The 18,668-nt window shown below is 36.4% G+C and overlaps 1 protein-coding gene across 3 annotated transcripts in view; it reads right to left on the reverse strand.

Annotated features, from left to right (window-relative positions):
* The window catches only part of arhgap20b (Rho GTPase activating protein 20b), a 50,044-nt gene that overhangs the window by 7,791 nt on the left and 23,585 nt on the right, over nucleotides 1-18,668 (reverse strand). For all 3 annotated transcript variants that reach the window (XM_067439203.1, XM_067439202.1, XM_067439204.1), the window contains 2 exons: nucleotides 13,135-13,324; nucleotides 1,088-1,202 (listed from right to left, as the gene is read on the reverse strand). In XM_067439203.1, coding sequence (XP_067295304.1) covers nucleotides 1,088-1,202; nucleotides 13,135-13,324 — 305 coding nt within the window. The remainder of the gene's footprint in view (nucleotides 1-1,087; nucleotides 1,203-13,134; nucleotides 13,325-18,668) is intronic.

Consider the following 18,668-nt stretch of genomic DNA (forward strand, 5'->3'; position numbering starts at 1 on the left):
CTTTATAAATCATTTCACTTTCTAATCATAATTTTTCAATCCTCAAATACAGATTCAAACGGTTATGAATCAGTGTATTGATTCATGATTCGGATCACCAATGTCACGTGATTTCAGCAGTTTGGCAGTTTGACAAGCGATCCGAATCATGAATCAATATTTGAGGATTGAAAACCAAACCGTAAGAAAAGACAATGCTGAATAAAGTCGTCTTTTTTATGATTTTTGGACCAAAATGTATTTTCGATGCTTCAAGAGATTCTAACTAACTAACTAATGTCATATATGGACATAAGTCATATATGAAGTGGATTATCCTTCACCTGAAGTGTTTGTCTTTTCATCCTGAAATGCCAGGCAAATGTGGAATCGCAATAATTAGGAAACACAGTTTCCACAAATCCCTTCACTCAATTGGGATGTTCTCTCCTATTCTGCACAACAAGGGCAGTGACTGTAACATCAAGCTTATGCAGTATTAAAGACATTTATACCGATTTCATCAGGCTCCGAAAATTCTTCAAAAAGAACACAAACAATGGTCTTATCACCTGCCATATTTGCAAATCTTACATCATCAGAACAGTGTGTTCAACGCACCACCATTTCTGTAAAAAAAAAAAAAATGTTTGGCGGGGCTGAACACAGTCTTGCTTGACTTGTGAGAACAAACCTCATTGGTTTTTGCGGAAGCTCAAACGTGCTGCTGAACACACAAGAATAAACCTCATTGGTTGAGCTTCTTTTTGTCATAACTGACGTGTGCATTTTTGAATTTTTATATGTGAATATAAGCCTGAATCTGTTCAGTGTATAAAGTAAACGTATCTCTTCAGAGAATGTGGACTAAACCACTCGATACATATGGATTCGTTTTACGATCTCTTTATGAACCTGTCAATGGAGGGACAGAAATCGCTCAGGTATTATTAAAAATATCTCAATTTGTGTTCCGGAGATGAACGAAAGTTTGGAGCGGTGAGTAATAAATGACAAAAATATACAGTGGTCTGCAACAGGCGGGCTAAAATTGCTTCATTAGGCATCTACTATTAAAAAGGTCCAAAGGGCATAACTACACAATTACCTGTGTAGTCATGTGTTTCCTGCTCTGAATTCTTCTGCCTGGTGAACAGACTGTCCAGATCATCTCCAAATATGGCAGGCGTGTTTTCTATAAGGTACTGGATGAGCATGGCGACCTGAAAGACGGATAAAAAACACAAAACATCATCAATATTGAAAACAGACATAGCTGGCCTGCAAACATAAACATTGACTATGGCAGCACATATATCAGAGACTGAAGCACTGTACAAACTGGCTCGTGAAGTTTGTGTTGTACGTTCATCGGAGCATGCAAGTGCGTTTGGTCTGGCAGCATTTGGTATGCTAGATGACTACCACCTTGTTTCCGTCCAGAGTTCTAGAGTGTTTAGACAGTAGTTTAGAGTTTTCAAAGCACATACCGTACGTGACGCGTGTCTGGCATATGATCCACACTTCTCTCATAGAAAATAAGCCTATGAATCTTTTAATGTCAAATACAAACCAGACCAAAGAAATGCAAAATTAAAATGCATGCAGAGGGAATGGAATGCCCTGCAGCATTTCCACTGAAAAGCAGTATTTAATAGACAGTGTAGGGTTCTATAGCTATGGAAGCTTATGTGTAGCAATGTTCAATTTGCAATGCAATATGCAAAATTGCCATGTAATATGTAAAATGGCAATGTATTTTAGTTTTTAATTTACATTTTCCATGTAAATGATAATTCAAATTTATCATTTACATGGAAATTCATCAAATTTAAAATGATAATTCAAATTTAATAATATAATTTACATTTGCTATTTCCTACACTGGTTTTAACATTTAATTTAAACATATATTTGAAGCTTTATAAGTTGCAAAATTAAAATGTATTCCATAAATTATTATTGTTTAACATGTTCAAGCAAAAATTATAGCAAAAGGATCATTTAAATGTTATTAATCTTAATTGCATTTACACTCCCAGTTAAGATACTTGCGATTGCATTTTCATTATATGTCCCGCAATGAGTGTAGCAAAATTCAATGTGGAATTGAAAATGCAATCCGAGCCGATCAAGTCTCCGCCCCCGCCCTGTCAGTCACCGCATCAAGGCGGGGCCAGGTGCTGGAAACATGGCGACCGACATCAGAGCTATTCGAATGAGGTGTTCACTGCCAGATGAAGAGGAGCAAGAACACAGAAATTATCACACGCGTCTGTCAGTGACTGTTCTGTTAGACCAGTACATTTTTAGAACCACAGATATTTATGGTTAGAACGTCTTGCAGAGAACGTACCTGGCGCTCGTGCACCATGAGACTGCGGTCACGTGTCTGATGAAGTGAGCTGTGGTTACTTACAGCAGATTATTTTACTCTCCATAATCTTAGACGATGATTATTGTTTGCTATATCAGTATGGTCGTATTTTTCCCTCTCTTTTTAGCATTTTGATTGTTTAATGCATACATTTTATTAAAAAGCGTTGTGTAGTCCATCTAGATGGCGATGGGGGTTATTTATAACAAAAATAGGCCTAATAATAATAATAATAATAATAATGATAATTTATATTCCCAAAAATAAGCAGTGAATTTGACCAGGCTAAAAGGCTAAACATTAGCCTACAAAAGTGATACAAAAGTGTCACGCAATGATACAGGGAGACGCGCTCCTATATAGAAAGTGGACAGGAGGCATACTCTATAAGGTTTTGCAAGAAATCAGTCAAAACGGTGAGCTTGGCCATTACTCTGTGCGCGTTCAGTGTGTCCGAGCAGTTAGAGTGAACTCTGTTACATGATCTACATTAAATGTACATATAGCACAAGAATTGAAGATCGGATTTATATTCATTTTGCGGAGAGGTGTAAGATTAGACAAACTGCATTTAAAAAAAAATGGTTTAGATTGTATAGCCTGTTTGCGAGCGCCGTTGTGAGCACCATCCACCTGCCTCAACATGTCAAAAACGGCACGTATCCTAGTGTGGTGTGACAGGCAGCGGGGCGAGGGACCGCGAGAGCGAGCCGGTGATTAGTGTTGATGAGTGCCAGCTGCATGGCACACCGGTCTCGTCTCGCGGCCATGTGACGGGAGCATAAAAGGAGGAGCAAGGGTTGCGGAAGACGAGAGAGGACCAGGCCTGGAGTTTATGTTTAGTTTTGTTTTACGTGTTATTATGTGTCTGTGGGGAGTCGTCCGTGAGGGGCTGCCCACGTTTTATTTTGTGTGTTTGCGGGCAGTCGTCCGTGAGGGGCTGCCCGCGGTTTTACTTTCGTTTTGTTTATTTATTTTGAATTAAAAAGTGTTTGAACGTTCGCCGGTTCCCGCCTCCTTTCTTCCCATCTACGAGCCGTATTACACCCAGTTACCGCACTAGCCATTATTTTTAATGAGAAGGATACATAGTTGTGTTATTCAAGCATTAATTAAGAAGCATTAATTAAAAATTAGAAGAGTGAATTTTTTTGAACTTGCATGGTGGTAACTCGTAGTTTTGTTATTTTTATTTATTTATTTATTTATTTTACATTTCGTTATTTTAGCTTGAGACTTTGTTTGCTGGAAATATGAACTGAATTTACAAATGCTTTTAAATAAAAAATTTGGGGTTTAATAAACAAAATACATTTTTTAAATGAAGACAACGTTTTGGAGTTGGGTGCTCCGTTCCCTGAATCCACACAGCCTTATTATTTTGAGTGTACACAAATAAAAGTAGACAGTTCATAGTTTATAATTATGTCTTGCACTTATCTCCACCAGAACGCGCCACACAGTGGGTTAAAGAACACGCGGGCCTAGTGATCAAAAGGGACTACACATTGTTTTATTAATATAATGTGTGCATTAAAAAACAATCAGAATGATAAAAAGAGAGGAAAAATCGTGTGATAATTTCTGTGTTCTTGCTCCTCTTCATCTCATTCGAATAGTTCTGCTGTCGGTCTCCATGTTTCCAGCACCTGGCTTCGCCTTGATGCGGTGACTGACAGGGCAGGGGCGGGGGCAGGGGCAGGGGCGGGGGCGGAGACTTGATCGGCTTGGATTGCATTTTCAATTCCACATTGAATTTTGCTACACTCATTACATATAATGAAAATGCAATCGCAAGTATCTTGCAATTAAGATAAATAAATGCAATTAAGATTAATAACATTTAAATGATCATTTTGCAAAGATTTTTGCTTGAACATGTTAAACACATCTAATAATTTATGGAATACATTTTAGTTTTCATTTTGCAACTTATAAAGCATTCGAATATATGTTTAATGAAATGTTAAAACCTGTGTAGGAAATAGCAAATGTAATTTATATTATTCAATTTGAATTATCATTTTGCTCCAAATGTTGCAAACATGGTATGGAAAATGTACATTTAATTACTGAAATACATTGTCATTTTACATATTGCATTGCCATTTTGTATATTGTATTGCCATTTTACATATTGCATTGCAAATTGAATATTGCTACATAAGCTTATATATATAGCTGTCAGCTGTCACATATATAGCTGTCAGAAAATGAAAAATGATCCATTGAGTGACTCATGCCATTGTCTTGTTAAAGCATTAGCTTGAATTAGGAATACGAAAGCATCATTGTACGTAGTCCTGGACATGGTGAACTATTTCTATTGGGTATTAACTCAATGCCTGCTCTCAATTTGCCTTACACATTTGTTTGTGCACTAAGTGTCCATTTTTTGACTGGACAAAAAGTGACAATGCACTCAATGAGCGGTTGTCCTTGAATGTTAAGAAACAAAATAATCTGCACCGTGTCATAGACATCCAGCTGCTCATTTTTAGCTCCATTCATGATTTGTCACCATGGAATCAAAACAAATTATTTGTATGGAATATCACAGTGTTTATTCTAAAATGAATGTGTGCATGATGTGCCCTCATAATCTTTAATCAAAACCATTAAAGGGATTGTTCACCCAAAAATTTAAATCATTACTTGCTCCCAATTTGTTCCAAACCTGCATACATGTAACCTGTAACCTGCAAAAGATGATATCTTGAAAAATATGGATAACCAAACATTTGACTTCCATAGTAAGGGGGGAAATACTACAGTCAATGTGACGGTGATTAAATGATGACAGAATTTAAAACGTTTGGGTGAAATATCCCTTTAACTCCCCCTCTCTTCTCTGATACTGTACCAGCATGAGAGCGTGACAATCCTTATCCTGTCACTCACATCAGATCGCAGCAATACAATTTGATGGAAATTTACTATACAATTTAAATTTGTACATTTTAAAAACAGGCTTAAATAATGTCTCAGCATGAATCCCCAGAATTTAAAAATGGCATATATACTTCTTCAACCCCTTGATGGGTAGTCAATGTGGTATGAATTATGCAGAGAGTATGAATACAGATCACGTACATTTATACACCTTGGCTCATATGTGGAACTAGAGTTCCACATATGGTCTCATATTTTTTGCCTGTTATATTCCAGTAAATAAGTTGCTATGGAGACCAGTTTCTAACAATTGGCATCTTTAGGTAGCCAGGCAACACACTCCATTATGCTTCCCAAAAAGGAATTCCATTCGCATGTCCTTCAAATGCCCAGCATGGCCCTTCAATTAATTAAAGAAAATAATTTTCATGTCTCAAATTATTTTATTCCTTCTGTTTATCTTTCTCTTCCTCTCCTTATCATGTGGCTAGCCAAGAGAAAAATGAGCTCTGCTTCCTACCAAAATCCCCCATTCTATTTTCAATCTCTGAGTAAATTACACAGACACTAACGCCTCAGGTCATTTCACAGGCTTCTTATATGTTACGCTCTGATTGTAGGCCGCTGTGCTAGAATACCGTCCTGTTATTGGTTATTTGTCAGCCAAGATCAAATTCTACCAGTAGCTGCAATCAGCTGTTGAAATGTTTATCCCCTCTCTCAATGAAAGGCTTTAAGATCTAGATAGATATATATATAAAAAAACACCCCATTCCTGTTACCCAGCTGACTTTCTCTTTCAATAAATTTCTCAGATCTAAGAAAAACAAAAGAAAAGAAACCTCAATCTAGCCAACCCCCTCCCTTAATCTACAACTCAATGTCTGCTTTTATAACTGCTGAAGTAATACACAGCCAACAGGATGTATCTTTTATGGTTAAAAAAATGTAATACACTTTTCAATAAAAAGTAGGTAATTTTTCAATAATTTCAATAAGCACTAAACACAATCAATGTACGACAATGAATTTGATTTTATCAATTGGTCCAAATTCACATTGGCCTAATGTGAATGACTCCTCAACGGCTGTCATATGAATCAGAATGTTGTCATATGAAGCATAAAATATTAGTCAGGAGAATCTGGGATGTTTTCAATTGTTAATGCTGCTGAATTTTACTGAATACGAAAATAACAAGGAATCTCATTTAACGTGCAAGCGCTCTGCTAATCTTCTGTTTCAGCACTTTTGGATTCGAAACATGATGATCATTCTTACAAAGTAGCTAATATTTACTTTTCCAAGCAATGCCATATGAATGTCTTATTTTGCATAGTAATATAAACAAACCTAAGATTTATAAATCTCTTTGTGTGTTGCACTTGCAACACATATCGTGCGAACAATATAGTGACGTTGGTCCCTGGCGATTCGAGCTCTCAATGATTTCCCTGCCAGCGTTTATGTCAACATCCTGTTGATAGAAGAGATCCCTTTGGTGACGTCACATTGACATCATTTGGTCCAAAATCTGATTTTGCTGCTGAAAACTGAATAAGCAGAATAACTCGACTAAATCAGCAGTCATCAGATGCTGGAAAGAATCATTTGCAGCTTTAGGCTAATAGTCAGATCATTATTAGAGTTTCTCTTGAGGTGCACATACTAGTTTTGATGCCGAGTTGTTGACCAAGGTTGTTGTACCCTTTAATCTCCTTACCAGAAGATGCTTGTGCTTATTTAAAATTCAAGTGATTGCGCTAATATAACAGCTTGCAGATTTTTCTCCAGCATGACAACCTGTGGTGATAGTGGTTTTAAACTGTGTCTTCCCAAGAGCAATAAATGTGAACTGTTTAAGCGGCATGACAGCAGTGCTTAGCAAGCTGGCATACAAATTAGGATCTACTGCCCAGGGACAAAAAAGTCACTTCTTTGGTCAATTCTCAACCTAGCTTTGAACCAATAACTTTCCAATAACTGGACTGTAACTGCTTCTATTCCTGAACAAGAGAAAGGATTTAATGAGCAAATACATGCATAAATTAGCCATTTCGCTTATAACTCAGTCACTGAGTGATTATATAGTCTGTGGGTACAGTTGTGACAGTAGTGCCCTCCAGTATGACATGCTATATTTTCTGTTTCAAAGAACATTTTTCTAATTATTATCTAATTAGCCACTAGCCATATTAATCACGCTATTTAAACTCCTGTATGTTCATTCATTACTCACTAAACATCACAGTGAAATATGTCTTCTGTTTCAGGTTTGTGTCTCTTGTATAAGTACTTAGTTATTTTTTCCACACTTCTTTTTCTACACTTCTTGTCATGTCATGTCTTTGTTCACTGTGTGACGAGCGGAATCCAATTACTGTTTCCCTTACATAAACTGTTGACTTCAAAATTATGAGGGCACACTGAAAATCAGGGATTTATAATGTCATTAAAACCAGAAAGTTTAGAACTTTGAAATTCCTTTTAAATTGCTCCTATTATGGTTTCTCGAATATTCCCTTTTAAGCAGTGTGTAATTTAGCTGTTCGTGACTGTAAATGTTCTGTAAAGTTGTAAAGTCGAAAGTGCATGATAAATAGTTATTGTCTCCAAAAAGAATCAACTCTGAACAGCCTTAAAGGTGCACTATGTAGAATTTTTGCAGTGAAATATCCAAAAATCACCAGGCAAAATATTCCAACTATTTGTAAATTGTGATAAAATTGCTATTTTAACCAAGCGGCAACCTCCCCCAGTTTCTGCTGAAGCCAATACGCAATTTACTTAAACTGCAATTCATCGACTAGCCACTAAGGACAGGCTCTAGCAAGGAGCAGAATCTCATTGAGCTCCATGTTAAAATTTCCAATTTCCTGGTATAAATTGTGGCTTTGGTCTATATGGATAATTTTGCCCTTAATGACAACTGTTGGTGGGGTGAATATTTGTATAACTCATTCATTTACATTATATAAAGACTTACATTGTTGCATAATTAAGGGCATGGTCACTTTGAGTGACAGGTGGATAGCCATTTATCAGCTGTCTGTTAGTCATTGTGTCACCTCAGTTCCGCCCACTTCCTGCCTCAGGCATGACGTGCTGACAAGATGGCAACGCCCAGCTCATCTCTACTTTACGCTTAAGGACTGCTTTTCGGAATCCTATGGGTGACGTCACGGACACTACGTCCAAATTTTTTTACAGTCTATGATTTTAATCAAGGATCTGGGATGTCTGAGGGAGTCGCCTCTCAATTCCGTCATATCTGCGTTACCCTCGGTTTCCAGTTGCATTTGGCAGAAACGCTTTACTCTTAGCGGTGTGCAACAAGTGTCAAAGCAGCCACTGAACGAATGCACAAAGTAACATCATAACAATTTTAAACACACTTAAATGCATCTAATATTATAAACAGAGCTACGTTACCTCATACTCGTGACCAGAAAACCGGAAATGGCGCCGGCAACTGTGCCCATAATAAAAGTCCACTGCAAAAAAAGTCCACTGCTTTTCTTACTTAGTATTTTTGTCTTGTTTCTAGTCCAAAAATATAAAAATTATTAAAACAAGAAATATTTACTAGACAAGTATTTGTCTTGTTTTGGGGAAAAAAGAACTCAAAATTAAGAGCTTAAGTAAAAATTAAGAGTTTTTGCTTAAAATAAAGAAAATAATCTGCCAATGGAGTAAGCAAAATAATCTTAATTCAAACAGAAAACAAGATTATTACCCCATTCACAGATTATTTATCTTATTTTAAGCGAAAATTCTCTTAATTTTGAGTAATTTTTTCCCAAAACAAGACAATAATTTGTACTTGTTTAGTAAATGTCTCTAAATGTAAGAATTAATGGCGCCTATGTTGTACGCTTTCTGACTGCGAACAGCCTGTCCCTTGCGGTCATTTTAGGAATCGCAGTTTATAGTACTTCTTATTGGCTTCAAGAAAGATGGCGGGAGGTTACCGCTCGTACAAAACGTGTTTCCCCTACAATGTATTCACAGCGGCGCAGTGCCGCCGCTGGATTTTCAGTGCCGCTGCAAGTTCTTCACATAATCAGTAATATTTTTGGAGAGAATCTGCACTTTTGTTTTTCTATAGTGACTGACTTGATTTAAAACAGACAACAAAATGGTATGTTATGCACTACAGTTGTACCTGCTGTTAAAACAATGTAACAAAATCACACGCAAGTCTGACCCAAACGTTTAATATCACGTTTGTTACCATCTAACTTTATTTGCATTCTTTTATATACATCTGGACGCTTTTATGCAGCGAAGTGGCATATTTGGAGCTAGTGACATGAAGAATCAAACTGTATGTTTATATATTGAAACATATAAACAAATCAGAAACTCATTCCTGTTTTTTTAACATCACTGTAGCATTTTTTGATTAGATAACCATCAAGTGTTCTACAGTAGAAGCAAATAGTGTGAGTGTGACTTTTCAACACTGAATAGTGATTTTAATCAGATCCATTATTCATTTATTAAGACATATTGACGTGATAGCTGTATACCTACAACTCCAGCCACAGACCTGTATACCTACAGATTTCTTACAGACCTGAAAAATAGGCTACAAGGACAAGCACCTGGCCACATACATGCGTGTCAGCATTAATGCCCCCACCCACTATAGCATTCAATTACCAGAGAGCCTTAGAGATCTTCTATGAAAAGCTATGAATAATGAAGTGCTCACAGATTGACTGTGGCCTTTGCCATTAAGATACAATTTTCAATAAATTGTAAATAATCCTTTTCTGGGTTGGTAATCATTTTTCCTGTATCAGTTACTACCAATACTGTAAATGAAAGCTGAAAATTAACACAAAAGACATGCATAATCCTGTCTAAAATCATAATGAAGGTTTCTATTTGTAACCAGTTCAAGGTACGTGCTGCTATAATCATGCCTTGAATATGTTGATGGTATGTCATAATTGTATGTCTCAATGTCCATTTCTATCCACAAAACTTGCCAGCAGTCATGGTTCACGAGGTTATTTAAAATAAAATAAAAATATACCAGGTGTTCAAAATACATCGTTTTATGTTCTATATTGTGTAAGTTTCCGGCTAACGCATGCTTATTACTGTCTTACTGAAATAGTTACTAGCAGCTGTGGGCCACTTTTACCTAAAACGGTGTCTATTAATAAAGTTTGTTTGTCAGTCTAGCTCACACTACAGGAGTTTAAGGCCGATTTATGCCCGATTTTCCCCTCCCGAGACTCGGAGAAAAAATATTTTCCATTACTCGATCGGTTCCGATGTTCGGCGCAGATTATCTGTTAATGTGAGGCGTTCACAGATCAAATCTTGCTCCTCACGATCTGTTCTCACACAAATCGGCCTTGCCCCGATCATATCAAACATGTTTGATATTTATCGGGATGAGCAAGATTGTAATAACGTCAGTACTGTCACAATAGCCAATAGGAAACAAGTCTACGACGAGACGGACATTTCGAACTGGCGACCGCGAGTTGAGTTGCCGTAGTTTGCTGTAGCTCTGAGAGAGAGAGACAGAGAGAGAGAGAGAGAGAGAGAGAGAGAGAGAGAGAGAGAGAGAGAGAGAGAGAGAGAATATCTGCATTTCTTGCTTTTCATTTGACAGCACAAATCTATTACACTGTAACAGGTGATGATCGCTTTTGAACTAGGCAGCGGTAAACATTCTAGCACACTAGTGTGACATAGCGTTCGTGCAGGGTTCGCCTAAAATACTCCGAAATAATAAAATAATAAATGACAGTCGTCTGAACGTTCCTTCACTTTATCCTCGGTCACACACGCCTGAAAAACCCGCTACACTCCAGTACAATAAGTGTGCATGCTCCACCGTTATACGGCAAGGCTGAGGGGAAAAATACATTGCAAACACACACAACGAGTGCCAGAACGACAGGATCAAATAAGGTCAATGAAATTACATCCATTTCTCGCTGAAGAACTGACAATCCATGTTGAGCCCGTCTCCCCAACCATTTTCTAATCCACACGGGTTTATTCTTACGCTTTTTGTTTTTTCCACAACAAATGATCATTATTGATAGGCCTACAGTGAGTTTTCATGTTACAGTAGGCCTTTCCATTTTGTTTTCCCGCTTACGAGCTGCTGCATAGATCACGTGACGCACTTCCTCTGGCACGATAATCTTAATAATATTTTATAGTGTGTGATGCTCCTCGATTTTCAAATCTTGTAGTGTGAGCATGTTTAAGATTTGAGTCAAGAAAATCTGCAAAGATTCTCCTGAAGTGTGTGCTGCAACCAGACTTTACAATCGGAGAGGATTTTAAAACTCCTGTAGTGTGAGCCAGGCATTACTGCTTTGAGTAAAAACAAAGGATGGAACATTTTTTATTTTATTTTGCAAACTTTAACCATACATCAGTCATTCACATTAGCGCTTGGCTAACATATGCGCATACTGATACAGTTAATATTGTTCCCGAATGTACAACGCAATAAATATAAGCATGGGTTTGTTGATGTAGGCCTACAGCATACCCTTTATTAATGCTGATTGTGAGGAAATACAGCTGCAACATCTCAAAATTTTCTTCAAAAAGAGTAAGTTAGCATCACTGAGAAACGTCCTGCTCAAGTCATACTTGCGATAGAGGTTCAGGTTGAATAACTAGTTCTTCAAATGTTTCATCATCTGACTCACACTCAGATTGATATGGTGAAAATGACACCATCGTTACTGTCTTTAAGTTGTGTACAATCGCTGAGCTTAAGGAAGCCTCTGCAGGGCGGTAATGGGTGTTTGTTTCCAACGAGCGCTGTAAACGGTAGACCAATCATAGACTTGGTCATCTGACTAAGAGCACAGAAAGGAGGGATTTAGAAAGACTGATTCATCCATGGAGTCGTTTGAAAATCCGTAAAGCCAAGTCAACTTTATTTATATAACGCTTTTTACAATGCCGATTGTTTCAAAGCAGCTTCACAGTGTTAACAGGAAAATAATGCAATGGAATTTAATTCGGGGGGGGGGGGGGGGGGGGGGGGGTTGAAATGCTGTTTCATGCATACTGAGCTTTTTACACTGTTAAAGACTTGGATTCCCATCCTAAACATAGACAAAACATTATGTATATTTCAAAAACATAATGTTGGACTTTTTATGGAGTATTTCTGTGTTAAAAATACTCCTTCCGGTTTCTCACAAGTTTCAGAGAGCTTTTTTCGAGTATGGGTCTGCTTCACGTCGATAGAGCGGAAGGTCCTTGTACGGGCCGTACGCGCTCTTCTCCCTGTAGGGTGCGTGCTCGCGTGACTATATCTTTTATAAATATAATAAAACTAAAGACTTTTCAGAGATATGAAGGATGCAATACTACTCTATAGGTACTCAAGATTGACATGAGATTGACTGAAACTGAGTGTTTCAACCCCCTTTAAACATTGCTGTTGTGATGTTATTGTGGTGATGTGCAATGTATATTATGAGAAAATGAAAGTGTTTTTTTGACCTTTGATGGATGTCAGCCTGTTGTAGGAAACCTCCTAATTAAAATCAGGAGCCTTTCAAATAGCATAATAGGGGCACTTCAAAAATAAATCTTATTTTTACCTAAAACTAATAAGAAATATTAGTAATTCTGCACTATTACTATGTCACTAATCAAACAAGTACATTTGTTGAACCACGCTGGATCATTCTCAGAAAATGATCTGTTTCACTGACCAGTGGACATGATCATCAAGAAATCTGCAAATAATTTTTCACTCAAATTGTGTTAATAATATAACTTGTAATGACAAAGAATTTTCACTAGTACAGATCTTAGGTTTTTGAACCACAGTTCAGGGACATCGGAATACTACACATGAAACCATATTTTTACTGGCTTACCTGCAACACACTCTGTCCCTCTTTCTCAGGGCTTATTTGGGAAGACCTCCAAAGCATATTGGGTGCGATGCAAAGAGCCAAGTTTGATGCTGTCATCTGATTCACCTCGGAGTGAGTGTGTATCCTGTGTAGCACTCCAAATAATTGACACAGCAAGGTAACATTCTCCTCCGGCAACTGTGCAAGCAAACTAGACAAAGATAATACAGCTTGAACAATGACAGACCAATGCAACCAGATAACCAGAAACAAAACAAATACTCAAATAATCTGTGCTGACATATGTTAGCCCTCTCGTTCACATGGAAATATAATCCTGCACAAATATGCACACATACACATGCAAACAAACACAAAACAGTAGTTGAGCATAAAAAAGTTAATATATGAATATCAATACGTACGAAATTTCCAGGCAAAAAGCAATTGTAATTTTAACTTTTCAAATTATGTTAAATCAAAATGTAAAACTGCACAGCAGAAAGAAAATACTATCATTACTTTGCCTGCAGCAAACTGCTTAAGTGGCTCTTCAACAACAATGTGTTTCTAAGATGAATATCATTTTGAGAACAATATTGTTTGTACGGATTTGTTTGTTCAATATCCTGAGGCAAGTCAGAGGCAAATTATAGCGATCAGGGTCATTTTACAGCAGTTTTCCCATCAGCAAACCCAAGGAATCTTAATACTGGTACAAAAATTATTTTTGTGGACTTATAAAGTAAGCCCCTTTTAACTCATTCCCTGCCATTGATAGTAATTTCCATCATGATGGAATACTTCCGGCCAATCCATGTTTTCAATGTTATTTGGTGGGGGCACTATTAGGGTACAGAATCTCCAGAACACAACACTGGAGAAAACAACCTGATCTCACAGATTTCCGTGAAATAAACACGGACCCTTAACTCAAAAATCTGTGGTAGTTTCACGGAATCGCCGAAAATTCCATGATGGGTTCATGTATCTATGTATGTCAATGACAGTCAGCATCCGTGGTCCACACACGGATTCCCTGTTCCAACGCCTTATATTCGTCAGTTTGATTCAGTCAGCATAATTTATTTACATTTATTTTTCTTTTATTCAGACACGTTTTGAACACGTAACTCAATCCCTTCCCTAAACCTACCCATTTGTGTATTATAAAAAAAAAAAACAGGATATAACAGGCAGATACACAGATACTGCAGGCACAATTTATTCAGAAACTACAAATATTCAGAGTGTTCTGAGGCCAAACAATTGATTTGTTTGGCCTCAGTTTGGTCTGTGATTAACAAAGCCTCTAAATATTTTCACGTTTTGATCTATGACATAAAACACACTAGTTCTAACCTGCTTGTGATTTTTTTAAACTTTATCGTGTCATAAAAACGGCGGTTGCTAACAAGTTGCTAAAAGGGACTACATCCTTTGGCCAGGACTTTAGACGTCATCGTGACAACCGGGAAATCTCACCAGCCCGCGTTTCATTCACTTTTGAATTCTGTTAAGTAAATGTTTAATAAAAATAAAAAACTAGCCCGCGTTTCAGCCTCACTTTCTTAGAAGTTTACATTTCAGTTAAATAAAGTTATATATTTAGTCCTTTCAAATAGTAGTGTTTCCAAATATTGTTGTACACAGAAATCTGTGATATTAAGGTAACCGATTACCAGTTCTTCATTTCTGTGGAGAGACTGTAGTGTTTTGTTTTGTCCCGAGATGGAACCACAAGTCGTCGAATGAAAGCTGCGCTGTTCTACATGTCCAGATTTATAGTGGTTCTGTCCTCGATATATGATCAATCGTCTAAATAAAATGACATACGATTGTAAATTGATAAGGCTATAGCTTACGTCGTTAGTGCTTCTGAGGTGGTAAAACACATTTTTTTCTGGCGAATTAGCAAATGGTATGCAAACATACAATCAAACATAATACAGTGAAAGATAATCTTTAAAGTCTATTTGGGGCACGATGATCAGGCATAATAGCCTAATCTTAATCACAAAGAAAATAATATTAAGGTTTTATAAACTAACAAAATAATAAATGAATAAATAAAACATTAACAAACGATAAAACTAATCTCAAAGAGGCACGCATAATCCCATTTAGTTTCTAACATTTTTGGAAAAAACTATTGGGCAAAATTTCTCATGAAAAAGTGGATAAGTGATGAGCGCAGATCATAATGAGCGAACATGTTTTTTAAATAAAGTTTGAGGAAGCTTGATGATGACGTAGATCCGCGACTGTGTGCTGTAGTCCGTTTATAGCCTACCGTTAGCATTTTATATCTGACGGCTTTATTTAGGCTTCAAACGGTATACATTTTGGATTCACTTGTAAAGATTATCTTGATAGACAAAACGTGTAAGGGTCATAAACTCTTTGTTGAACACAGATCTTATTTTTTGCGATTGTCCAAAAGTCTATGGGGAAAATGCATAGGCTTTTGATCGAGGGAACCCATGCGCCGCTAACTTCCGGGTTGGCCTACAAAGTGACGTCATGACTTCGGCACTCTATGCAACATGAGTTAATACTTCTATACTGTTTCTGGTCCGTTTTTGTCAATTTAATAACTGTGACTGTACATTTTTTTGTGTGCTTGTTGACAGTGGGTAGGTTTAGGGTATATTTGCTCTGAAATATAAAAGTGGGCTATAAATATTCATAAAATCATGTTTACTTTTACAAATGCAAATAATTAAATGTGTGTTGGGAATCCGTGTGTGGACCACGGATGCTGCCTGTCATTGACTTACATAGGCATCACTTCCGTGAACTCATCACGGAATTTTCGGCGATTCCGTGAAACTACCACGGATTTTTCAGTTAAGGGTCCGTGAAAAATAAGAAAATAAGAAGAAACGAGCGATAGAAGCATTGCTTACACATGTGTTGTAATCTTTGGGGAAAAAACGCAGTGTTCTCAGCTTTTTGTTTAAAATCTTGCTTTTCTTTTACGAATCATACCCACATTCAAGTGCTGAAAAGAATGCATGAAGCAAGAATAACATGATTTTTGTTTGTTTGTATAAAAGCAAAACCATTCTTTCTTTTGATAGGTCTATTGCATGTTCAGATAATTGTACAACAAAATATTCTGGGGGCCATAAAAGTTTTCTGAAAATAATCAGAAATGCTGGTGCTGGCTGGCAACTTTAAAAGACTGGCAGGTAATAGTTTTAATATGTTTATGCAAATTCATGCTACTGTCACCATGTATAGCTTTACAACGTGATCTGTATTTTTACGAAATAATGTATTCCAACATAAGTTTTCTAGTGCTAAACAGTTTCAATTGTTGTCTAGAAAAGTACAGGCTAGAACAGGAGGGATTAACAAAAATAAATAAATAAATGGGTTCACATCAGCATGATTCAGTCAGGATTTCTGAGAAATAATGTATCAATTAAAAATTTCCCAGCTGAGCATTCATGCTTCTGTGCTCCTGAAAAACATTTAATAACACTTTTCTGTTCTTTTCTTACAACAGCTTACTCTCACATGAATTAGCCTAAATAATAAAAATAGTAGATGGTCCATTTATTTATTTTTACCTTAAATTAAGGCTTGGAGGTTGCTGCATGAATAATGAGGCTAGAGGAAGAATTGAAGATGTTTACAAAGAGGTTATAAGAAAATGGCTATACGCTTTAGAACCCAGATGTATTTGCCAAGAAGTTTCACTGATTTTACACTTAAATGAGCCTGAAACATTTAATTTCCATGTGAGCAGATGGTGTTTCTGCAATGTTACTAGAAGCAAGTTATTATTCAAACATGCAATAGTGTGAGTCTTGCCATGACTAATGGATGACAAAATGTCCTTAGTGGATTTTACAATTTGAAGGATAATTACAGTGTGTTTTTAATGACCTCTTGTTATCCTATTTAAAAGGCAGGGTCTTTGATTTTGTAACTATGTAAATTACTCACTCCCTTGCCTGTTCCTTGAGGCTTTCAGATACTGGTTTATTTACTGTTTCTAAATTTAGAATAGCCACTATTGGTTCCAGGGTTATTGCCGCTAGACTTTGGAAGTCAGTTCCTCAGAACCTAACACCTCATACTTTCTTACTTTCAATAGACTAAACGCGCATCTTATTTCCCATGTATTTTCCAGTTTCTGTTGCATTAACTCCTTACAAAATCTCCTTTCAGTATGTTGTTTTCTGTGTGTGTTATTTCTTCAACTGGAATCTCAATGTTATCTCATGATTATCCTTATGTATTTAATGCAAGATGTGGTTCTACCATACATTTACTTATTTGCACAGACAGAAAATGTAAATCATTTATATATGGACAACTTCACGGATGTAAAAATGTTTACAAAATGAATTATGAATATTTAATCAGTTGATTCTATTATATTTTTTAATCAGTAAGATTGTTTTTGATCGCATTTATTAAAATCATGTGGCTCATTTACTAAATCTGACATTATGTAATTTAATTCTTTGTTGTGTGATTTTGGGTGACATCTTGTTTCAAAAGATTAGATCATTTAAACAAGACTTTAAACTGTTTAACCCTTATTTAAAGCTACACTGTGTAATATTTTAAATATACATTAATGAGCACATATATTTTTGAAAGGACTAAGTGTTTTTAGCTAAGAATAAACTAAAAAAGTTACACAGTGAAGCTTTAATATTTATTTTGTTTGCCATGGGACATGGCAGTTTTCTGAATATGATATAAATAAAAATTAACATAAAATATAGCACAAACATACCATAAAACTATCATAAATGGAAATGTTCAGAATACATATGCTTGGGTTGTGTGAGGAACAGAACCAAATTCAAGTCTTTATTCAAGTGATCTAAGTCAAGTGATCTTAGATCTAAGTGATCTAAGTCTACAATTTCAGTAGTGATTGTGAAAATGATGAAATCCAAACTCAAGAGATATTAAGTAACATTTTTTATTTCAATTATATAAAAAGCACAATGCCTCTTGTATGCCCTGTCGCCAATTGATCTGTGTGTGCGAAATAAGATGTGTGCGCCTTCACAGAGTGGATCAGGATAAGATTTTCAGTGATTAACTAAAATTGTACGCTGCATCTTGGAGAAAACTATTGTATAGCCTACTTTTTATGCAACACATAGTCATTTGGACTACTTTGGGACTGCTTTTTGCCATATTCAGAATAAATGATTGAGTTGTATGTGATTAAAATTATTATCACTGTACTTTTTATTGTTGAAAAGTAGTTATGTTTAGGTTTAAGGATAGCATTACAGGCATAGTTAAAAAAGTATCCCATAATTTACTCATCCTCAGTAATGAGTTATATTAAAGATGCCATAGAATAGAAAACTGTATTTACGTTATAGTTGAATAATAAGAGTTATGTACATGGATCTGACATACAGTGAACCACCAGTTTCCTCCTTCATATGTAAATCTTGTGTGTGCAAAACATTTGCAAAACTAAAAACAGGCCCCAAAATGTTCTTATACCAGCCCATGTTCAAGGTCAGGCTATATTAACATGGACCTGCACAGCCGAGTCATCAGAAATT

This window comes from Pseudorasbora parva, chromosome 3 (assembly GCF_024679245.1).
Source record: "Pseudorasbora parva isolate DD20220531a chromosome 3, ASM2467924v1, whole genome shotgun sequence".
Classification (NCBI taxonomy): domain Eukaryota; kingdom Metazoa; phylum Chordata; class Actinopteri; order Cypriniformes; family Gobionidae; genus Pseudorasbora; species Pseudorasbora parva.